General features: G+C 50.4%; 1 protein-coding gene across 1 annotated transcript in view; it reads right to left on the bottom strand.

Annotated features, from left to right (window-relative positions):
- Positions 1-4,446: 4,446 nt before the first annotated feature.
- The window catches only part of LOC140390394 (complement C2-like), a 154,258-nt gene continuing 134,153 nt past the window's right edge, over positions 4,447-24,551 (bottom strand). Inside the window, exon 18 of the mRNA XM_072475532.1 lies at positions 4,447-8,299. Coding sequence (XP_072331633.1) covers positions 8,153-8,299 — 147 coding nt within the window. The 3' untranslated portion in view covers positions 4,447-8,152. The remainder of the gene's footprint in view (positions 8,300-24,551) is intronic.

Genomic DNA, 24,551 nt, shown 5'->3' with positions numbered 1-24,551 from the left:
CACCTTGTCTATTAAGAACCCAGCTGATGTTAAATGCTGGGGTATTTCAAATCCCAGGTGGGGGACTTGAAATGCCATTTTCTAACAACATTTTCGCAATTCGATATATGTGAAAAGATGTGAAAACCAGTGAGGAAGATTCCAGTCTTGTTGTAATAATTAAATAAATGTTTATTCAACGGTAAAACAGACAAGAAAGGCAACTAAAAAAATATACAGTCAACTGCAATAATGGCTAAACACAATAACTTCAATTCACCCAGTTCCAAACTCTTCTATTCTCCTAAATTCAGAGCGAACGCTCCCCAAGCAACATCTCATCGGTTTTAGAACTATAAGTGAAATCCAGCAATAGTTACCACACTTGGCATCTCTCTCTCTTTTGGGATTACTTCAGGTTTAGAATAGAAACATCTGGTGGTTCAAACAGCATTCCTAAGGCACTGTTTTGTTTGGAGCTTCCTGCTGTGTGTGGCTGTGATCTCAGACCAGCTCTGCTTAGGTCAGCTCACTGTATAGGATGAAACTTGCCACTGATACGGTGCTTTGATCTGTTTTAAAAAATCTGAACAACTTGCCTTTGAGGACCCTCTCAATGAAATTTCTCACATGAACTCACTCATTTATAATGTAAGTGTCAACTTCATCCTCATCTTCTCTTTTGAACTTTTACCACATGTGCTTTAATGCCTGAAATCCTATGCTCTATTGTTATCCACTTCTCTCAGGTAAATATCTATTGGGTTGTTAAGCATATCAAAGACCCCCAACAATCTGTCTTTCTGACCAATTCCCACCTTAAAATATAGGCTGCTCTCTTTTAATCACATATTCACAAGAACATATTCCCAATTATTAGATTCCTTAAGTCTCACTTCATCACACCTTCTTGACATGTCCATGTGTTCGTACGTGCCTCAGAGAATTGAGCAATTCACAGCAGGCAGCCCAAAACACTGGAGAAGTACAGCTGGCGGTGCCTTTGCAAAATCCTCCAAATTTGATGCCAGGAAAGGTACCCCAACAGCAGGGTCCTCTCTCAAGCAAACACCTGGAACCCCAAAGCACTCGTCACTGAAAACCAGCTCTGTTGGGTGGAATATATGAGCATTCCTGAAGAGGTCAAAATTCCATGCTGATTTGTATGAGTTCTTGGCTTGCAGCTGGCCAAAATGGAGGAGCTTCATTCCAGAGACTCTGTTGTGCGAAGAACACGGCTGGTGGTAAATGTTGGGTTATTCCAAATCTTTGGAGCAAAACTTAAAACTGCCCACAATTGTACTTTGCGATTTCATATAATGTGAGGAAAGATGTGCAAACCAGAGAAGGATGCCTATTAGGATGAATAAATAGATTTAGTAAAAGATGTTAAAGATTTTCAAAAGGAATTGGAACACCAATGTGAGCATGCAGAAGTGCGTGGTACCTTGTGAATGAAGTGAACACAGGACTACATGGTGCAGCTGCACTGAAGAATGGGACTTGCTCAATTGCTTGACCAACATTGTGACATGAAATGGTTAATATGGCTTGAAGAGCAAGAAAACATTTCAAAATGATTGAGGCATTGACACATACACCACAGAGAAACTGACTTTAAGGCAAATTAAAATAATAGTAACAGGAATTTTGCATCGGGCCAAATTAATAAGAATTAACTACAAGATGGATACAGGTGAAGGGAGAATTGGGGATTTTTTAAAGTCTGTACAATGATACTGACTGATACGTTATCACTGTTTTATATGCAATCAATCTGCTTCAATTATGTGTTATCTAAAAACTGGTTGTGAGAAGAGACGCATAAAAGGAAAAGCACAGTACAATGAAAGTTTGCTACATTGGGCTCGGCCAAGGGCCAAAAGGGGGGGACTGTTAGGTTGAATGAATGTTTAGTAAAAGGGGGATAGGATAAACACCCTTGCATTAGAGTAAAGAGCACATGCTAGTCACATGCTTATACCCCGAGCGAACTTTACAAACTCTCAAGGACCGAAGATCAGCAGGACTCACCAGTAAGGCTGTTTACTTGTAAGAAGAACAGATAGTCTTGAGCTAGGAAGAGACAACAATCCTGCTTTTGGGTGAAAGGTTTAGTAATACAAGATTGGAAATTAAACAATGTTCTGTGTACTTATTAAGCAGTGTGTATCTGTGACTTAGGAAAGAGAGCTGTGTTGGAATGCCCTCCCTTTGAGGGCTGTATTAGAGGAGAGTGGAGCTTTGAAGGTTTCTCTGGGTAGTACTCACTGTGCTTGAATTCATGAATAAACAATTGTAACCTGTCCCTGAGTCTCCTGTGTTAGTTGGAAGAAGTCCATCACAATAATTTCCAAATATTTTGTGATGATTTGAATTAAATGTTTATTGAGCAATAAAATAAAAATGTCAACTAGAAGTATATTTAATTAAAACAATGGCTATACACAGTATCCCTAACTTTACCCAATTCAAAACACCTCTATTTCGTTACTAACAGAGCTAATTCTCCCCAAACTCCCATAACATCTCATAGGTTTTTAAAAACTATAAACAAAATCCAGCAAATGTTACCACACCAGGCAGTTATATATTCCTGGGGTTATTTCTGACAAAACAACTCGTTGTTCAAGGCAGGCTTTCTTCACAAACATGGCTTACTGGATGCTGAAACAGCTATTCCTGCTGTGGGCTGAGGTCTCAAAATAGCTACCCTTGCATAGGTTGAGTTGCTTGATACACAGTTTGTCCCTTTTGATCTTCCCTTATCTGAAGGAACCTCTTCAGAAGTCAAACTTAATTACCTTCATTTTGTAAGTCTACCTTTGAGAATGTAAATGCAATGTTCATACCTTGTGTGCCCCCCCCCCTCCCCCCTCTCCCACTTTTGAACCTCTGGCACCTCATTCAAATCTGTTATGTTCTATTCCCCGTTATTACCAGCTTACCTTGGGTAAATATCTGTTTGCAAAGTTAGTAGACTCATTAACACTTCAAAAATACTAGTTCCATTAACCTTACTAAACTGTCCCAGCATTTAAGTAGCTTCCATTTTTAAATTGTGGGAGAAAACTGGAACTGGAGCACCCGCAGACTTGGGGAGAGCGTGCAACCTCCACTTAGTCACTCAAGGCTGGAATTGAACCTGGGTCCCTGGCGCTGTGAGGCAGCGGTACTAACCACTGTGCCACTGTGTCATCCACCCATTATAAGCCCCTACCTTACCTGCTGTTGTATAACCTGCAGAGCACATTCCAATTTATTCCCTGATATTTCCACGTTTTCATGAGTTTTCCTGACAGGCAGGAATGTGCAGAGGTGAAGTCAAGGTGTGGGAGAGAGCCCACAAATCTCCAAACAACCTGTCTACCCAAACCTTCAAGCACCACCTGCCCTGCAAGTGTCAGAGCCTGCAGATCGCACTTTGGACATTGAACTCATCAAACCAGAGTGAAAATGAGTGATCTTCGATCCTGAGGGACTGTCTCAGAAGAATCCATGCTGTGAACGGCCTATTCGTTGTTATCACAATTGAAGGCATACTATCTCCACGTACATATCCGGAAAGCACAGAAATGTCTCTTTGGACATTATCTCAAAGGTGGAAAACTAATCCATTGAATCCCTACATTGAAAGAGAAGGCCATCTGGCTTATCGAGCCTGCACCAACCCTCCAAATGAGCATTCAACCCAGACCAATTTCCCACCTTATCTCTGTAACTCTACCTAACCTACACATCTTTGGACACTAAGGTGTAATTTAGTGTGGCCAATCCTCCTAACCTGCATATCTTTGGACTGTGGGAGGAAACCGGAGCATCCAGAGGAAGCTCACGCAAACACAGGGAGAATGTGTAAACTCCACACAGTCACCCAAGATCAGAATTGACCCCAGGTCCCTGGTGCTGTGGGGCAGCAGTGCTAATCACTGTGCCACCATGTCAGCCACCCATTATAAGCCCCTACCCTACCCACCTCTTCTGATATTTGCATCCCTATTATCATCCAAGATGTATTTCTGACCACTTGCCATCAGATGGTTCACTGGGAAGGAGGCTACAAAATCCTTTCAAAGGAAATTGCCTATGTATTTGGGAAACAAATAGAACCATAGAATTACTACGGTGCAGAAGGAGGCCATTCAGCCATCGAGTCAGCACCGACCCACTGAAAGTGCACCCTATCCAGGTCCACTCCCCCTCCCCATTTCCGCACCCCACATAACCCACACATCCTTGGACACTCAGGGGCAATTTAGCGTAGCCAATCCACCTAACCTGTACATCTTTGGACTGCGGGAGGTTTCTGGCGCTGTGAGGCAGCAGTGCTAGATTATAAAGGGATGAAGGGGGAAACCTGGAAAATGGGATTTCGGCAGACGGCCGTTGTCTGATGGACTCTTCCTGTGCAGCAACTTCCAAGATCTTTCATAACAATATTTATACCAATAGCACCAGGTATCCAAATACTTTGAATGTTAATTGTTTATTGGGAAGCATTTGCAAACAAGAAATTAAATGTATTTACAAAGTTTTTTTTCAATTACCTTTACAATTGTTGCTTCACAGAAAAACACAGAAGTTAGAATACATGAAATTGCACACAGCTGATAGGGGAGGAAAATGAATCAGGAAGAATCCACAGTCAACTATTCCTCTTGTTTCTAAGTGTAGGCCTTTTAATATAGGACTTGTTCATCCATTTTTAACAAATACCACATCAATGATGCCTAATCTGAGTAAATATTCAGTGTTATGTCATGAGCTCACTAACATGTTTCTCTCTCACCACCCCTTTCCCCTCTCTCTCCTATCTATCTCTCACATTGTATATATACCTCTGTCCCTATCTCTCCTTCACTTCCTTTCAATCTCGTCTCTTGCTGTCTCTCACTGTGTCTCTCTATTTGTCTCTTTCACTTTCTCTCCATCTCTCTTTTCGTCCCATTCTTTCTCTCTGTCTCTTTCATGCTCTCTGTCTCTCCCTGTCCTTGTTGTTCAGTATCTGTGCGTATTTTCCTCTCTCTCTTTGTCTCTCTGCTCTCATTGTTTCAGTCTCTCTCACTCTTTCTCCTTCTATCTATCTCATTCTCTCTATTTCTGTCTCTCACACTTTCTTTGTCACTCTCTCAATCTCTGTGTCTCTCTCATTGTACCTCTCTTTGTCACCACCTCTCCCTCTCTCTCCGTCTCTTTCATTCACTCCTTTTGTGCATCTCCCTTTTTCTTTCTGTCCCTCTCTTTTACACTTTAGGTATCCCTCTTTCCCACTCTTTCCCTCGATCTGAATGAAACCGAATGTTGAATAGGGTGGAGATTGGGTGAAATTCCACAATCACCCCCATGTTTTGTGCTACTGCTTAGAGACAAATTTCTATCCCCCCCAAGAGTGTATCTGGAATGACAATATGCCTTTGATGAATCGATGAGGTCAAGGCAAGATCGTGCACTTGGCTAGTTGACAAGAGGGACGGTTTCTGTAAGTTTAATCTGTTGGCAGCCGCAATGTTGCCTTACTTCGCCTAATCAAGTGCATGTTTAAACTGCAGTTCAAATCCCTTACGAGAAGGGTAGAGAATGAGCAGGTGAATCAAGGTAAGAGAGCCTGAAAGGATTTCAAAAGGCTAAGTTATGGCCAAGTTGAACTTGTGCAGAATATAACTAATGCAGTGGTTTAGGGAAAGTCAGTGGATATCATTGCTATTGAACTCCAAAAGACATTTAATAAGGTTCCACATGAGAAACTATGAACAAAAATTAGAGTGCATGGAATTGGATGTGACCTATTGACATTGTTACGAAATTGATCGGAAGGTAAGTGACAAAGAGCAGAAATAATGATGTGTACTCGAAATGGTAGGATATGACTAGTGATGTACCTCAGGGATCTGTATCACCATAGCTAGTAGGCTGATAACACCATCTTAGGTGGCCCAGTAAATAATGCAGACGGGATTGAAAATTTGCAAAGACATTGATCGTTGAAATGAGTGGGCAAAATTATGGCAGAAGGAGGTATGGCAAACATCAGAATATTTTCTTTTTTTAAATAAATTTAGAGTACCCAATTATTTTTTTTCCAATTAAGGGACAATTTAGCGTGGCCAATCCACCTTCACATCTTTGGGTTGTGGGGGTGAAACCCACGCAGACACGGGGAGAATGTGCAAACTCCACACGGACAGTGACTCGGGGCCAGGATCGAATCCGAGTCCTCAGCACTGTAGGCAGCAGTGCTAACCACTGTGCCAGCATGCCACCTAATCAGGGTATTTTCTAAATGGTGAGAAGCAAGGAACTACGGTGGAACAGAGATGTTTGAAGACTCACCTACAAAAGACGCGAAAAGAAAGAAACGAGTGAACCGGTCCAAAAGGAGGATTCATGGAATGTTCTTTCCATGGGCAGCACGGTAGCATTGTGGTTAGCACAATTGCTTCACAACTCCAGGGTCCCAGGTTCGATTCCCGGCTTGGGTCACTGTCTGTGCGGAGTCTGCACATTCTCCCCGTGTGTGCGTGGGTTTCCTCCGGGTGCTCCGGTTTCCTCCCACAGTCCAAAGATGTGCAGGTTAGGTGGATTGGTCATGCTAAATTGCCCTTAGTGTCAAAATTGCCCTTAGTGTTAAAATTGCCCTTAGTGTTGGGTGGGGTTACTGGGTTATGGGGATAGGGTGGAGGTGTGGACCTTGGGTAGGGTGCTCTTTCCAAGAACCGGTGCAGACTCGATGGGCCGAATGGCCTCCTTCTGCACTGTAAATTCTATGATTTTTCTTTCAGAGGACTGGAATATTTATGGAACAATCTTACAGTTGTATAAAACTCTGGTTGAACCCCATCTGGAGTGACAATGTTCAGTTCTGCACACCACACTTCAGGAATGATATATTGGCCTTTGAAAAGGTATCGCGCAGATTAGCTCGCATGTTAACTATTCAAATCAAAATATTATTTAATGAAGAGAGGTGCAGAGGGATCTGGGTTCCTTGGATGTGAATCATAAAAAGGCAGCCTGCAGGCAAAGCAAGTGATTAAGAAGGCCAATTGAATGTTGACCTGTACTGCAAGGGGGATGGAGTATAAAAGTGGGGAAGTCTTGCTGCGATTGTCCAGGGCACTGAGACTGCACCTGGAGTTCTCAGTATAGTTACAGTCTCCTTACTTCAGTAGGAATACTTTTATTGGACACCGTTCAGAGATGGTTCATGAAGCTGGTTCCTAGGATCGAGGGATTTTCTCAGGAGGAAAAGTTGAGTTTGTCTACACGCATTGAAGTCTAGAAGGAGGATAGATGATCTTAACGATACATAAAAGATACCGAGAGGGTGTATACCTTCGTCGGAGGACATCGAGAACTGGGCCCACAGTTTCAAACTCAGGGCTATCCCATTTAAGAGTGAGATGAGGAGGACTTTCTTCCTTCAGATGTTGTTCGTCTTTGGAATTCTCTAACCCAGAGGGCATTGGAGGCTGGGTCACTGAATATATTCAAGGGTGGGTTGGATAGATTTTTGACTGACAAGAGTATCGACAGTTATGGGGGACGGGGGGGGGGGGGGGGGGGGCAGACGGGAAAGTGGAGTTGAGGTCATAATCAGATGAGCCATGATCTTATTGAATGGTAGAACGGATTTGAGGGTCTCAATGTCCAACTTCAATTCCTATTTCTTATGATCTTATACCAGAACTAGAAGAGTTAAAGTGTGAAGACAGGCTGTGTAAGACTCAGAATAAAATCAGAAGGTGCTGGAAAAACTCAGCATTTCTGGTAGTATCTGTGGGGACAGCAACAACAATAGGTTTTGTGTCCAATATGACTCAATTTCAGAACATTTCAGTTTAAATGAAGAGTCATATTAGACTCAAAACATGAACTCTCCTCTCTCCACAACTGTTCCCAGACCTATTGTGTTTCTCCCGGAACTTGCTGTTATTATTTCAGATCTCCAGCATCTGCAGTATTTTGCATGGACGAGATTTGTGTTGCCTTAAGCATAGAAGATTAAAGGATGATCTATTTGAGGAGTTTGAGATGACTAAAACATTCAACAGGTGAATGGGGGAGGTTTACATAACTAATGCAGGTGGAAGGCATTCAAATACAGATCAGCCATGGTTCAACAGGAGCAACTGGCACAGGCTCCAGGGGCTGAATGGCTTCCTCCTGAACCTCCCTAATCTATGAAAGTTATAATTTTACCAATTTTTTCCTTCAACCACGGCAACACCTTAAATAAGTTGATGTGAAAATCCCGGGCGTGTTGCTTGGCTGCTCTCACATTTTCGCAGACATTAATGGATCCCCAGCTTACAACACCCACCTGCAGAATATAAGAGTATAGGTGATAAAATTACACACTGAATCATCACGTGTTAGCATCACACACTGAATCATCACGGGTCAGCGTTACACACTGAATCATCACGTGTTAGCATTACACACTGAATCATCACGTGTTAGCATTGCACACTGAATCAGCACGTTAGCATTGCACACTGAATCATCACGTGTTAGCATTGCACACTGAATCAGCACATGTTAGCATTACACACTGAATCATCACAGGTCAGCATTACACACTGAATCATCACATGTTAGCATTGCACACTGAATCATCACGTGTTAGCATTGCACACTGAATCAGCACGTTAGCGTTGCACACTGAATCATCACGTGTTAGCATTGCACACTGAATCAGCACGTTAGCATTGCACACTGAATCAGCACATGTTAGCATTACACACTGAATCAGCACGTGTTAGCATAAAGTCTGCACTGAAGTGCTGCTTTGGACTGCAGTAGAGTGCTTAACTTGGAGTTTGGTGAATGAGGGAGTTCGGTGGGGAGGGAACAAGCTGCTCTTTTCCTTTTCCACCTTTCCTCAGAAAGTGGTGGCCTTGCTAAGTAGGACCTGAAAGCTGTGGAGCTGATTGGGATAAAAGAGCACAAGGAGAGCGGCGGGGCGCAGGAAAAAAGCACGCGAGGAGAATTAAAACAGTCAAAGCGACATCAGAGGAAAGTGGTGAGCTGATTGGTTGGTAAGGGATCTACATTTGGGGACTAATATTAAGTAGCTGTAAATTTAGAAAATCATATTATAATTAAGGGACTCTCTGAGAATAATAGCTAAAAAAAGCTAATGAACTAAACCAGAGATGGCAGTGCAGGCGATGTGTTGCAGCTGCATTGCGGGGGTGCTGGTAGATTCCGTTGCGAGCTACGGTGACCACATCGGCAGAAAGCAGCTCCAGGAACTTCGACTCAGAGTTTATGAGCTGGAGTCCGGCACTGCGGCACATCAGAGAGGGGGAGAGTTACCTGGCCGCTGTGTTTTAGGCAGCCACACCCCTTGGGTTAAGTACTTCAAACTTGGCCAGTGGCAAGAGACAGGACGGTGTGGCTGCGAGTGAGGCAGGTAGAGTGATCCTGAATTTACCATTGGAAGAGCCTTAGCATTTGAACTTGCCCAATGGGTCACAGGTACTCGCTCAATGTGTGGAAAAAGACTGCAGGGAGGATGGGCAAACTGACCACTGCACCGGGATACAGGAGGCCATTCATGCAGGGGGAGCAAAAAGACAAGTGGTAGTGGTAGGGGATTCTATTATCGGGGGTATAGATAGCATCCTTTGTCAACCCATTGTGTGTTGCCTTTCTGGTGCCAGGGGGAGGGACATCTCAAACCGGCTTGTTAGGATTTTGGAGAGGGAGGGGGAGGATCCAGTTGTTGTAATCCATGCTGGGACCAACAACATAGGCAATCGTAGTCAAGAGGTTCTGTTTGAAGTTTATTAGGAATTAGGAACAAAATGAAAGAACAAGACATCAAGGGTTCCAGTCTCTGGTTTATTACCCGAGCGACATACAGATTGGCATAAATATAAGAAAATCAGGGAAGTAAAGGCGTGGCTAAAGGAGTGGTGCGGGAAGGAGGGGGGTTCCATTTTGTGGGGCACTGGCACCAGTGTTGGGACAGCAAAAGGAGCTTTACCTTTGGAATGGGCTCCACTAAACCAGCCTGGGCCGAGTCTCTTCGTGGAAGGGCTATATAGGGTGATCACTTTAAATTAGTAAATGCGAAGGGGGGTTGGGATTGGGGGGACAGCAGGGAATGTCAATATGGTTGCAAAAACAAGTCACAGGGCAGTGAGTAAAGAAATAGTCAGGAATCCTACTTCAGGTTCAGCAGGTAATGGCAAAACTATAAGAAGTATATCGATGAAACAGGAAGTGAGGAAGAATAAACGGGTGAATAAAGCATCAGTGCTGAGGGACAGAGTAGAGTGTATGACACACATTAGAGCTCTATATACACATGCACAGAGTGTAAGGAATAAATTAAATAAGCTGCAGACACAAGTTGAATTTGGAGATTATGATATAATAATAATATTATAACAATAATAATCATCCCTTATTGTCACAAGTAGGCTTCAATGAAGTTACTGTGAAAAGCCCCTAGTGATATTGTGGTCAAAACAGGGAACTTCATATACCAGGTTTTAAGGTTTACAGGATGGATCGGGAAAATAGCAGGGGCGGTGGTAGGAGGGAGGGGGGTGCACCGGGGCAGCCAGCATGGATTAATGACAGGTAGGTCACGTCTGACAAAGCTCATTTAATTTTGTGAAGTGGTGACTAAAGTAGTTGGGCAGGAGAATGTCAATGGATGCTATTTATATGGACTATAACTATGCTATTTATATGGCTGGTTTAGCTCAGTGGGCTAGACAGCTGGTTTGTGATGCAGAACAAGGCCAGCAGCGTGGGTTCAGTTCCCGTACCGGCTTACCCGAACAGATGCCGGAATGTGGCGACTCGGGGCTTTTCACAGTAACTTCCTACTTGTGACAATAAAAGGTTATTATTATTATTCCGAGAAGGAATTCGAAACAGTCTCTTAAGTGAGACTTTAAAGTAAGGTCGAAGCTCACGGGACTGACGGCAAGTTACTGATCTTGGCTTGGAAATTGAGTGGCAGGTGACAGAAAGTGGGGATAATGGGGAGGTTCTCAAATTGGCAGGATGTGACGAGTGGTGTCCCACAGGAATATGTGTTAGGGCCTCAATTGTTCACATTATCCATTAACGACTTGATGGTGTAGAAATTCATATATCCAAATTTGCCACTGACACAACGTTGGGTGGCAGTGTAGATGACAGCATAAAATCACAAAGGGATATTGCTTCTTTTTTTTTTAGAAGTTTAGAGTACCCAATTCATTTTTTCCAATCAAGGGGCAATTTAGCGTGGCCAATCCACCTACCCTGCACATCTTTGGGTTGTGGGGGCGAAACCCACGCAAACACGGGGAGAATGTGCAAATTCCACACGGACAGTGACCCAGAGCCGGGATCGAACATGGGACCGCGGCGCCGTGACGCTGCAGGGCTAACCCACTGCACCACCGAGCTGCCCAACATGCACATCTTTGACCTGTTGGAGGAAACGGAAGCGCCCAAAAGGAATCCCACACAGAAAAGGGGAGAAAGAGCGAACTCCACACAGACAGTCACCCGAGGCCGGAATTGAACCCGGGACCCTGGAACTGTGAGGCAGCAGTGCTAACCACTGTGCCACCGTGCCGCTGTAACCATTATGTACACAGCCCTCTCCATTCTCTTCTTTTATGAAGCAGAATAGGCTAATAATATCTGGGACAGATCAAAACATATATATAATTCTTAAAGGGCGTGACAGTGTAGATGGATAGAAACTGTTTGCCGAGACTTCCGGTTGTGGCTATGCGGAGCTAAGTCGCACGTTCGGCAGCTCCCGCTAAAAACGGACCTTTGGGCTCTTTTTAGGGCCCGAAACGGCGCTTGTTCGACGTTTCCTGGTGTGGGAAGGGGACAGCAACATTCCCCCGATAGTGTATGGATTGGACCAGGAGTGGGGCGATTTAAAAAGTGGCATTGAAGCAAAGAAAGGTGTGAGAGAGGAGGACCAAGATGGCGGCGGGCGGAGACCAGGCAGCGTAGAGGCAGTGGGCGCAAGAGCAGCAGGAGCTTCTCCAGCGCTGTTTTAATGAACTGAAAGCAGAGCTGCTGGAGCCGATGAAGGTCTCAACCGATAAGCTGCTGGAGACCCAGACGGCCCAAGGGGCAGCGATCCGGGAGGTCCGGCAGAAGGTCTCGGAGAACAAGGACAAGATCCTGGGCCTGGCGGTGAAGGTGGAGGCGCATGAGGCGCTCCACAAGAAATGGCAGGCGAGGTTCAAGGTCGAGGCGGAAAAACCTGCGGATCCTGGGTCTCCCAAGGGGCTGGAGGGATCGGACATGGGGGCCTATGTGGTCACCATGCTGAATTCGCTGATGGGAGCGGGGGCCTTTCAGGGGCCCTTGGAGCTAGAGGGGGCCCACCGAGTGCTGGCGAGGAGGCCCAAGCCCAGCGAGCCGTCGCGGGCGGTGCTGATGCGGTTCCACCGGTTTGCTGATCGAGAGTGTGTGTTAAGGTGGGCAAAGAAGGAGCGGAGCAGCAGGTGGGAGAACGCGGAGGTCCGGATCTACCAGGATTGGAGCGTGGAGGTGGCGAAGAAGAGGGCCGGTTACAACCGTGCGAAGGCAGTGCTGCACAGGAAGGGGGTGAAGTTCGGTACACTGCAGCCGGCACATCTGTGGGTCACCTATAAAGATCAACACCATTTCTGGTAGTACCAGGTATTGCGGTACTTAAGAGGCTGATGACCATTGGTTAGACCCAGGAGTCTACAATTGGCTGTTGTATGTAGCTCCGCCCTGACAGGCGGAGTGTAAGAAACGGTGCCGTCCCAGCAGCCTTCACTTTCTGTATCGAAGCTGCTGGGGAACAAGTTCTAGTCGATTAAAGCCTTCAGTTATGAAATCACTTCGTCTTGAGTGTAATTGATCGTGCATCAATTTAATCTACTAGACTTGAGCTGGAAGGATGGATCTCCGAATCAAACCGGAGTGCCTACAACTCAGCCCCCACGCGGAGAACTCAGCTGCAATTTTGAAACACTGGCTGGCGTGCTTTGAAGGCTACCTCGAGACGGCCGGAGGCACCCCCACAGAACGACAGAAAATGCATCTCCTGCGCTCAAGAGTCAGCCCTGGGATCTACCCCCTTATCGAGGAGGTGGAGAACTATGATGCCGCGATCGAACTGCTGGAAGAACATTATATCCGCCCTGTAATTCAGGTGTACGCTCGTCACCTGCTTGCGACTAGACGGCAAAGCCCCGGGGTATCGTTGGAAGATTTCTACCCGGCGCTACTGGTGCTGGGCCGAAACTGTGGCCGCCTGCAAGTTTCATGGAGTGAGCACACGGAACGTTTAATCAGTGATGCTTTCGTAGCAGGTATGAGCTCCCCAGATATCCGCCGAAGACTCCTAGAAAGGAACACTCTGGGACTTAGAGAGGCACGGGCCCTGGCAGGGTCAATGGACGTTGCCTACAGAAACGCGCAGTCCTATGCGCCCGACCGCGTGGCGGCCCCCTGGGCTGCATGGCACCCCGCAGCGGCAGCCCCACAGACCTTCCCCCTGACCCCACAGGCCTGCGCTATGAGACGGCCCGCTAATGCCGTCGGGCCCCGCTATTTCTTCTGCGGGCAGGCGAATCATCCCTGCCCGCGCTGCCCGGCCCGCACAGGGTGCGGCAAGAAGGGCCACTTTGTGGGGGTCTGCCAGGCCCGCGCCGTGGCCGCGGTCTCCAGCGACTATGGACCGCCGCGGCAACCCCCCCTTCAGGCCCCGACCGGCCAACGCTCACCGCCACCCCCCTATCCTAGGGCCACGTGCTACCCACGGGCGCGGCCACCTTGCCCCCCGGACACCACGCTGGACGGGTGGGCGCCGCCATTTTGTCCATCGCCGCCGCCATCTTGTTCATCCCCGGTCACCATGTGCGACCCATGGGTGACGCCATCTTGGATGGGGCCCCAGACCCCCAGCACGGCCAACTACACGCTGCCCGATCAGAACTCGCAATTTCTTCATCTGGTCTCGGTGACACTGGACCAAAGTCGACCCTGGACACTCGCAACGGCTACAACGACGGTCTTCATCAACGGCCACGAGATGTCTTGCCTGATTGACTCTGGGAGCACGGAAAGCTTTGTTCTCCCCGACACGGTAAGGCGCTGTTCACTTGTAACCCACCCTGTAAATCAAAGGATCTCCCTGGCCTCCGGGTCATACTCGGTGGAGATACAGGGGTTCTGCCTAGCGAACCTCACTGTCCAAGGCAGGAAATTCAACAATTTCCGCCTGTATGTCCTGCCGCACCTCTGCGCAGCCACCCTCCTTGGGCTGGATTTCCAGTGCCATCTGCAAAGCCTGACCTTTAAATTCGGCAGCCCTATACCCCCCCTTACTGTCTGCGGCCTTGCGACCCTTAAGGTCGATCCGCCTTCCCTGGTTGCGAACCTCACCCCGGATTGCAAACCCGTCGCCACCAGGAGCAGGCGATACAGTGCCCAGGACCGGACCTTCATCAGGTCAGAGGTCCAAAGGCTGCTGGGGGAAGGGGTCATCGAAGCGAGCAACAGTCTGTGGAGAGCTCAAGTAGTGGTGGTAAAGACCAGGGAGAAGCATAGGATGGTCATTGACTACAGCCAGACCATCAACAGGTTTACGCAGCTGGACGCTGGTAAACAGGATCGCACAATACAAGTTCTTCTCCACGGTGGATCTCAAGTCCGCCTACCTCCAGCTACCCCTCCGTAATAGTGACCGCAAGTACACTGCCTTCGAAGCAGATGGGCGGCTCTATCAATTTTTAAGAGTTCCCTTTGGTGTCACTAATGGGGTCTCGGTCTTCCAGCGAGAGATGGACCGAATGGTTGGCCGGTACGGCTTACGCGCAACGTTCCGGTATCTGGATAATGTCACCATCTGCGGCCATGACCAGCAGGACCACGACACCAACCTCCGCAAATTTCTCCAGACCGCGAAAATCCTTAATCTGACATACAATAAGGATAAATGCGTGTTTAGCACCGACCGTCTAGCCATTCTAGGCTACGTAGTGCGAAGTGGAGTTATAGGCCCCGACCCTGAGTGCATGCGCCCCCTTATGGAGTTCCTCCTCCCTCACTGCCCCAAGGCCCTGAAGCGCTGCCTCGGGTTCTTCAGCTATTACGCACAGTGGGTCCCCAACTACGCAGACAAAGCCCGACCCCTAATCCAGTCCACAACCTTCCCCCTGTCGCCGGAGGCCCGCCAGGCCTTCAACCGCATCAAAGCAGACATTGCAAAGGCCACGATGCGCGCCATCGACGAGTCCCTCCCCTTCCAGGTCGAGAGCGATGCGTCCGACGTAGCTCTGGCGGCCACCCTCAACCAAGCGGGCAGGTCCGTGGCTTTCTTCTCCCGTACCCTCCATGCTTCCGAAATTCGCCATTCCTCGGTCGAAAAAGAGGCACAAGCCACAGTAGAAGCTGTGAGACATTGGAGGCATTACCTGGCCGGCAGGAGATTCACTCTCCTCACGGACCAACGGTCAGTTGCCTTCTTGTTCGATAATGCACCGCGGGGCAAGATTACAAACGACAAGATCTTGCGGTGGAGGATAGACCTCTCCACCTTCAACTACGAGATCTTGTACCGTCCGGGGAAGCTAAACAAGCCTCCTGATGCCCTGTTCCGCGGCACTTGTGCCACTGCACAAGTGGACCGCCTCCGATCCCTCCATGAGGACCTCTGCCACCCGGGGGTCACTCGTTTTTTCCATTTTGTCAAGACCCGCAACCTGCCCTACTCCATCAGTCACCAGGGACTGCCAAATCTGCGCAGAGTTCAAACCGCACTTCTACCGGCCAGATAAAGGCTTCTCGTCCCTTTGAACGCCTCAGCATGGATTTCAAAGGCTCCCTCCCCTCCACCGACCGCAACACGTATTTCCTGAACGTGATTGACGAGTACTCCCGGTTTCCTTTCGCCATCCCCTGCCCAGACATGACCACAACCACCGTCATCAAGGCCCTCCAGGGTATCTTTACACTGTTTGGTTTCCCCTCATATATACACAGTTATAGGGGGTCCTCCTTTATGAGCGACGAACTGCGTCAATTCCTGCTCAGCAAGGGCATCGCCTCGAGTAGGACGACCAGTTACAACCCCCCGGGAAACGGGCAGGTAGAGAGGGAGAACGGAACGGTCTGGAAGACTGTTCTACTGGCCCTACGGTCCAGGGATCTCCCAGTCTCCCGCTGGCAAGAAGTTCTCCCAATGGCCCTCCACGCCATCCGGTCGCTGCTCTGTACAACCACAAATCAGACACCTCATGAACGTCTCCTTGTTTTCCCCAGGAAGTCCTCCTCCGGGACCTCGCTCCCAACCTGCCTAGCGACACCCGGACCCATCCTGCTTCGGAAGCATGTGCGGGCGCACAAGTCGGACCCGTTGGTCGAGAGGGTCCACCTGCTGCACGCTAACCCCCAGAACGCCTACCTGAACCATTGCCCCCACCCACAGCTCCCCCACAGCACCTCACTGGAGGGTCAGTACTCCCGCCGCTCCTGCATAGGCCCGTCCACCCACCGACGCCCCCTACAGGCACCCCCCCCCCGTGTCAACCTTTTGCCCCAACAGCGCCGCCTAGGGGTGACGAAGCTGCCAGGGAGGACGAAACCACGCTCCCGGAGTCACAACCACCGGGACCTCCATTAGGATCACCACCGAAGCCCAGATGCTCCAGAAGGACGACCAGGCCACCCGATCGACTGATTGCTTCACTGTGAACACTTTGTAAATATCCTCCATACCTGGTCATACCATGCTAAAGGCGACTGTTAACACTGGCCACCACCCCCGCCGGACTCTTTTTTAACAGGGGGTGAATGTGGTAGTACCAGGTATTGCGGTACCGAAGAGGCTGATGACCATTGGTTAGACCTAGGAGTCTACCATTGGCTGTTGTACATAGCTCCGCCCTGACAGGCGGAGTATAAGAACCGGTGCCGTCCCAGCAGCCTTCACTTTCTGTACCGAAGCTGCTGGGGAACAAGTTCTAGTCGATTAAAGCCTTCAGTTATGAAATCACTTTGTCTTGAGTGTAATTGATCGCGCATCACCGTTATTTTGAGTCCCCGGAGGAGGCGTGGGCCTTTGTTCAGGCTGAAAAACTGGACTCGGACTAAGGGTCGGGGACGAGGGGTCGCGGTGGAGGGATAGTTGGGGATTGTTGGGTCATGTTTTGAGGGGGGGTTCTTTGTTTTTTGGGGGTTGATTGGACATTGTTTTGATTAGGTCCGCCGGGTGGGCTCGTGGGGTGGGTTAGGTAAACTGCTTGGGGGGTTGATGGTCGGTAGGGGAGATGGGGCCCCACGGGGGGGGAGAGGGAGAGAGGCCTGAGTTGGGGGTAGTGGGACCGGGCCTGGAAAGGGAGCTGCGCCGGGGAGGCGGGGCCGGGCGAGTGGAAATCACGGGCTTTTTCCCGTGTTTAGGGCTGAAGGGGTGGGGCCGGAGCTGGGAAACGCGGGCTTTTTCTACCTCGCTGGGAGTGGAATGGATGAGATCCTGCTGGTGGACAAGGGGGGGGCGGCGAGGAGAAGTTCCACACTGGGGGGCGTCGATGGAGCGGCGGGAGTGGCCTGGGTCAGCAGGAGTCAGCTGACTTACGGGAGTACAATGGGGGGAACAATGCAGCTAGGGGGGACGGGGGGGACGGGACCGAGTTGCTGCTGGAATGGCCAAGGGGGAGCTGGAGTTGGTAGAGGAGGTCGGAGCGGGGGTCTGCCGCTGTGGGGAACGGATCGTGCGGGGGGCGCGGGCACGTGGCTGGCCTAGGAAGGGCTATGGCTAGTCAGCGGGGGAGGGTGGAGGAGAGGCAGATGAAAGGATTGGGGGCGCCGGTTGGGTTGGAGGAGTTGGTCAAAGAGATAGGTGGGGAAGGCACCAGGGCCGGATGGGTTCCCGGTTGAACTTTACAAGAAGTATTCGGACCTGCTGGGCCCGCTGTTGGTAAGAACCTTCAACGAGGCAAGGGAAGGGGGGGGCTCTGCCCCCGACGATGTCTAGAGCGCTGATTTCCCTGATCCTGAAGCGGGACAAGGATCCCCTACAGTGTGGGTCATATAGGATCTCACTCCTAAATGTAGGTGCAAAGTTGCTGGCAAAGGTTTTGGCCATGAGGATAGAGGACTGTGTGCCGCAGTTCATACACGAGGATCAGACGGGGTTCGTGAAAGGGAGGCAGTTGAATACTAATGTGTGGAGGCTCGTGGATGTTATAATGATGCCGGCGATGGAAGGGGAGGCGGAGATAGTGGCGGCGATGGATGCGGAGAAGGCCTTTGTTAGGGTGGAATGGGGGTACCTATGGGAGGTGTTGAAAAGTTTCGGGTTCGGGGAGGGGTTCATCAGGTGGGTGAGGCTGCTATATGAGGCCCCGGTGGCGAGTGTGGCCACGAAGAGAAGGAGGTCAGAGTATTTCCGGCTACACCGGGGGCCACCCTGTCCCCCCTGCTCTTTGCGCTGGCGATTGAACCCCTGGCCATGGCGTTGAGGGAGTCGAGGAACTGGAGGGGGGCTGGTGCGGGATGGGGAGGAGCATCGGGTGTCACTCTATGCGGATGATTTGCTGCTATATGTGGCGGACCCGGTGGGGGGAATGCCGGAGGTGATGAGGATCCTTAGGGAGTTTGGAGATTTCTCCGGGTACAAGCTTAATATGGAGAAGTGCGAGTTGTTCGTAGTGCACCCAGGGGACCAGGAGAGGGGGATTGGTGTGCTCCCGCTAAAAAGGGCAGAGAGGAGTTTCAGGTACCTGGGGGTCCAGGTGGCTAGGAGCTGGGGGGCCCTACATAAGCTTAACTTCATGAGGCTGGGGGAGCAGTTGGAGGAGGAGTTTAAGAGGTGGGACGTGCTGCCACTCTCCCTGGCGGGTAGGGTGCAGTCAGTTAAAATGACGGTGCCCCCGAAGTTTTTGTTCCTGTTCCAATGCCTCCCCATCCTGATCCCTAGGGCCTTCTTCAGGCGGGTTAACAGGAACGTTATGGGGTTTGTGTGGGCGCAGAAGACCCCGAGGGTGAGAAGGGTGTTCCTGGCGCGGTGCAGGGATGGGGGGGTGGGGTTGGCGCAGCCTAACCTCTGTGGGTATTATTGGGCCGCCAACATGGCGATGGTGCGTAAGTGGGTGATGGAGGGGGATGAGGCTGCATGGAAGAGGCTGGAGATGGCATCCTGTGTGGGCATGAGCCTGGAGACGCTGGTGACGGCGCCGCTGCCGCTTCCTCCAGCGAGGTATACCACAAGCCCGGTGGTGGCGGCTACCCTCAAAATTTGGGGGCAATGAAGACGTCACAGGGGGAGGTGGGGGCCTCGGTGTGGTCCCCGATTCGGGGGAACCACCGGTTTGTCCCGGGGAGGATGGACGGAGGGTTCTTGAGCTGGCACAGGGTAGGTATTAGAAGGATGGGGGACCTGTTTGTGGACGGGAAGTTCGTGAGCCTGGGTGAGCTGGAGGAGAAGTTTGGGCTCCCCCCGGGGAACACCTTCAGATATATGCAGGTAAGGGCGTTTGTCCGGTGGCAGGTGGTGGGGTTCCCACTGCTGCCGCCAGGCAGGGTCCAGGACAGGGTGCTATCGGGGGTGTGGGTTGGAGAGGGGAGGATCTCGGCAACGTATCAGATGATGCAGGAGGAGGAGGAGGCCTCGGTGGAGGAGCTAAAGGGTAAGTGGGAGGAGGAGTTGGGTGAGGAGATTGACGAGGGGACGTGGGCAGATGCCCTAGGGAGGGTGAGCTCTTCCTCCTCTTGCGCGAGGCTCAGCCTCATACAGTTTAAGGTGCTGCATAAGGCTCACATGACCGGGGCAAGGATAAGCCAGTTCTTTGGGTGCGAGGACAGGTGTGTTAGGTGCTCAGGGAGCCCAGCAAACCACATCCACATGTTCTGGGCGTGCCCAGCGCTGGAGGAATTTTCGAAGGGTGTAGCGAGGACAGTGTCGAGGGTGGTAGGTTCCAGGGTCAGGCCGGGCTGGGGGCTCGCAATATTTGGGGTGGCAGAGGAGCCGGGAGTGCAGGAGGCGAAAGAGGTCGGTATTCTGGCCTTTGCGTCCCTGGTAGCCCGGCGAAGGATTCTTCTTCAGTGGAAGGATGCGAGGCCCCCAAGCGTGGAATCCTGGATCAACGATATGGCGGGGTTTATTAAATTGAAATTTGCCTTAAGGGGATCGGTGCAAGGGTTCTTCAGGCGGTGGCAACCGTTCCTAGACTTCCTGGCAGAACGTTAGAAGATGGTCAGCAGCAGCAGCAACCCTGGGGGAGGCGGGGGGGGGGTCGTTTTTCTTGAGTGGACGGGTGTTTTTGCCTTTGTGTTGATGAAGGCTGGTCATTTATTATTTATATATGGGGGGGGGTTGTTCTTTTCTTTCAGTATTTTGTTGTCGATATTTTGTGAAAATTTGAATAAAAATCAAGGGCATAGATCTTTAAAATGCCACAAGCAAGTGCAGAAAGTAATCAAGAATGTTAATGGAATGATGTCCTTTATATCTGGAGGACCTGGATCATGCAGAAGTCATGCTGCAGCTATACAGAACCCTGGTCAGAGACCACTTGGAGTCACTGTTTGCAGATCTGAGCACTACACCTAAGGAAGGATATTTTGGCCTTGGAGGGAGTGCAATGTAGGCTTACAGGGATGGCACCTGGGCCTCAGGGGTTAAGTTATGAGGCGAGGTTATACAAATTAGGCCTGTTTTCTCTAGAATATAGAAGGTTAAGAGGCGGTCTGATCAAAGTCTTTAAGAAGACGGGATCGATAAAGATCAACTGTTTTCACTTACTGGAGATTCTAGAACTAGGGGGCATAGTGTAAAAATGAGGGCCAGGCCATTCTGGGGAGATGTTAGGAAGCACTTCTAAGGGTGGTAGAGGTGGTGAACCCTCTTCCACAAATGGCAATTGATGCTGGATCATTTGTTCATTTTAAATCTGAGACGGACTTTTGTTAAGCAAAGATATGAATTGGTGTGGGCCAAAGGCAGCGATATGGAGTTCAGCCTCAGATCAGCCAGGATCTCACTGAATGGCAGAGCAGGCTTGAGGGGTTGAGTGGTCCTGTTCTTATGCTCCAATAACTGAATCAGCAGCTGTTAGAATTACACACTGAATGATTGCATGTTAGAATATAGACAGAATCTGTGCAGATTAGATCATAGATTGAATCAACACATTTGACAGAATTACAGAATTGTTACGGGGCTGAAGGAGGCCAACGTGTCTGCACCAGCTCCCCAAATAAAGAATTTATTATTTATGCTGTCTTCTCCTTGTAAACATGAATGTTCTTTCTTCTCTGATGAATGCCGAGTTCCCTTTTTTTTGAATGACTCAATTTAACTGCCCCCATCATACTTCCAGGCAGGGCATTTCTGACCCGACCCACTCGCTGTGTGAAGGGGATCTGCTTCATTGTTAACATTGCTCATTTTGCGAGTATTCTTCAAGCTGCGCCCTTCGGTTCTCGACCCTCCCACGATTTCCAAGATTTCCCCCCGATCTGCTGTATTGAGATTCCTCAGGATTTTGAACACCTCAAATCCCTTCTCAACCTTCTCCAAAGGGAAGCATCCCAGATTCTCCAATGTGTCTCATTTTCTCATCCCACTGACAGGGCAGCACTCCCTCGGTACTGACCCTGTGACAGTGCGGCTCTCCCTCAGTACTGACCCTCTGACAGTGCAGCACTCCCTCGTCACTGACCCTCTGACAGTGCAGCACTCCCTCGGTACTGACCTTGTGAAAGTGCGGCTCTCCCTCAGTACTGACCCTCTGACAGTGCAGCACTCCCTCAGTACTGACCCTCTGACAGTGCAGCACTCCCTCAGTACTGACCCTCTGACAATGCAGCACTCCCTCAGTACTGACCCTCTGACAATGCAGCATTCCCTCGTCACTGACCCTCTGACAGTGCAGCACTCCCTCAGTACTGACCCTCTGACAGTGCAGCACTCCCTCAGTACTGACCTTCTGACAATGCAGCACTCCCTCAGTACTGACCCTCTGACAATGCAGCATTCCCTCGTTACTGACCCTCTGACAGTGCAGCACTCCCTCAGTACTGACCCTCTGACAGTGCAGCACTCCCTCAGTACTGACCCTCTGACAGTGCAGCACGCCCTCAGTACTGACCCTCTGACAGTGCAGCACTCCCTCAGTACTGACCCTCTGACAATGCAGCACTCCCTCAGTACTGACCCTCTGACAATGCAACATTCCCTCGTTACTGACCCTCTGACAGTGCAGCACTCCCTCAGTACTGACCCTCTGACAGTGCAGCTCTCCCTCAGTACTGACCCTCTGACAGTGCGGCACTCCCTAAGTACTGACCCTCTGACACTGCAGCCCTCCCTCAGTACTGACCCTCTGACACTGCAGCCCTCCCTCAGTACTGACCCTCTGACACTGCAGCCCTCCCTCAGTACTGACCCTCTGACAGTGCAGCACTCCCTCGTTACTGACCCTCTGAGAGTGCAGCACTCCCTCAGTACTGACCCTCTGACAGTGCAGCGCTCTCTCAGTACTGACCCTCTGACAGTGCAGCACTCCCTCAGTACTGACCCTCTGACAGTGCAGCACTCTCTCAGTACTGAACCTCTGACAGTGCAGCACTCTCTCAGTACTGACCCTCTGACAGTGCTGCACTCCCTCGTTACTGACCCTCTGACAGTGCAGCACTCCCTCAGTACTGACCCTCTGACAGTGCAGCACTCCCTCGGTACTGACCCTGTGACAGTACGGCACTCCCTCAGCACTGACCCTTTGACAGTGCAGCACTCCCTCAGTACTGACCCTCTGACAGTGCAGCACTCCCTCAGTACTGACCCTCTGACAGTGCAGCTCTCCCTCAGTACTGACCCTCTGACGGTGCAGGACTCCCTCAGTACTGACCCTCTGACAGTGCAGCACTCCCTCAGTACTGACCCTCTGACAGTGCAGCACTCCCTCAGCACTGACCCTCTGACAGTCCAGCACTCCCTCGTTACTGACCCTCTGATAGTGCAGCACTCCCTCAGTACTGACCCTCTGACAGTGCAGCACTCCCTCAGTACTGACCCTATGACAGTGCAGCACTCCCTCGTTACTGACCCACTGATAGTGCAGCACACCCTCAGTACTGACCCTCTGACAGTGCAGCACTCTCTCAGTACTGACCCTCTGACAGTGCAGCACTCCCTCAGTACTGACCCTCTGACAGTGCAGCACTCTCTCAGTACTGACCCTCTGAAAGTGCAGCACTCTCTCAGTACTAACCCTCTGACAGTGCAGCAATCCCTCGTTACTGACCCTCTGACAGTGCAGCACACCCTCAGTACTGACCCTCTGACAGTGCAGCACTCTCTCAGTACTGACCCTCTGACAGTGCAGCACTCCCTCAGTACTGATCCTCTGACAGTGCAGCACTCTCTCACTACTGACCCTCTGACAGTGCAGCACTCTCTCAGTACTGACCCTCTGACAGTGCAGCACTCCCTCATTACTGACCCTCCGACAGTGCAGCACACCCTCAGTACTGACCCTCTGACAGTGCAGCACTCTCTCAGTACTGACCCTCTGACAGTGCAGCACTCCCTCAGTACTGACCCTCTGACAGTGCAGCTCTCCCTCAGTACTGACCCTCTGACGGTGAAGCACTCCCTCAGCACTGACCCTCTGACAGTGCAGCACTCCCTCAGTACTGACCCTCTGATAGTGCAGCACTCCCTCAGTACTGACCCTCTGACAGTGCAGCACTCCCTTGGTACTGACCCTCTGACAGTGCAGCATTCCCTCGCTACTGACCCTCTGACAGTGCAGCACTCCCTCAGTACTGACCCTCTGACAGTGCAGCACACGCACAATACTGACACTCGGACAGTGTAGCACTCCCTCAGCATGACCCTCTGACAGTGCCGCACTCCCTCAGTATGACTGACAGTGCAGCACTCCCTCGGCACTGACTCTCTGACAGTGCAGCACTCGCTCAGTATGACTGACAGTGCAGCACTCCCTCAGCACTGATCCTCTGAAAGTGCAATGTTCCCTCAGTACTGGCCCTCTGACAGTGCAGCACTCTCTCAGTACTGACCCTCTGACAGTGCAGCACTCCCTCAGTACTGATCCTCTGACAGTGCAGCACTCTCTCACTACTGACCCTCTGACAGTGCAGCACTCTCTCAGTACTGACCCTCTGACAGTGCAGCACTCCCTCATTACTGACCCTCCGACAGTGCAGCACACCCTCAGTACTGACCCTCTGACAGTGCAGCACTCTCTCAGTACTGACCCTCTGAAAGTGCAGCACTCCCTCAGTACTGACCCTCTGACAGTGCAGCTCTCCCTCAGTACTGACCCTCTGACGGTGAAGCACTCCCTCAGCACTGACCCTCTGACAGTGCAGCACTCCCTTGGTACTGACCCTCTGACAGTGCAGCATTCCCTCGGTACTGACCCTCTGACAGTGCAGCACTCCCTCAGTACTGACCCTCTGACAGTGCAGCACACGCACAATACTGACCCTCGGACAGTGTAGCACTCCCTCAGCATGACCCTCTGACAGTGCCGCACTCCCTCAGTATGACTGACAGTGCAGCACTCCCTCAGTACTGACCCTCTGACAGT

Source organism: Scyliorhinus torazame, chromosome 14 (assembly GCF_047496885.1).
Source record: "Scyliorhinus torazame isolate Kashiwa2021f chromosome 14, sScyTor2.1, whole genome shotgun sequence".
Classification (NCBI taxonomy): Eukaryota; Metazoa; Chordata; class Chondrichthyes; order Carcharhiniformes; family Scyliorhinidae; genus Scyliorhinus; species Scyliorhinus torazame.
The sequence above is the reverse complement of the archived record's forward strand: the minus strand, read 5'-3'. Positions and strand labels throughout refer to the sequence as shown.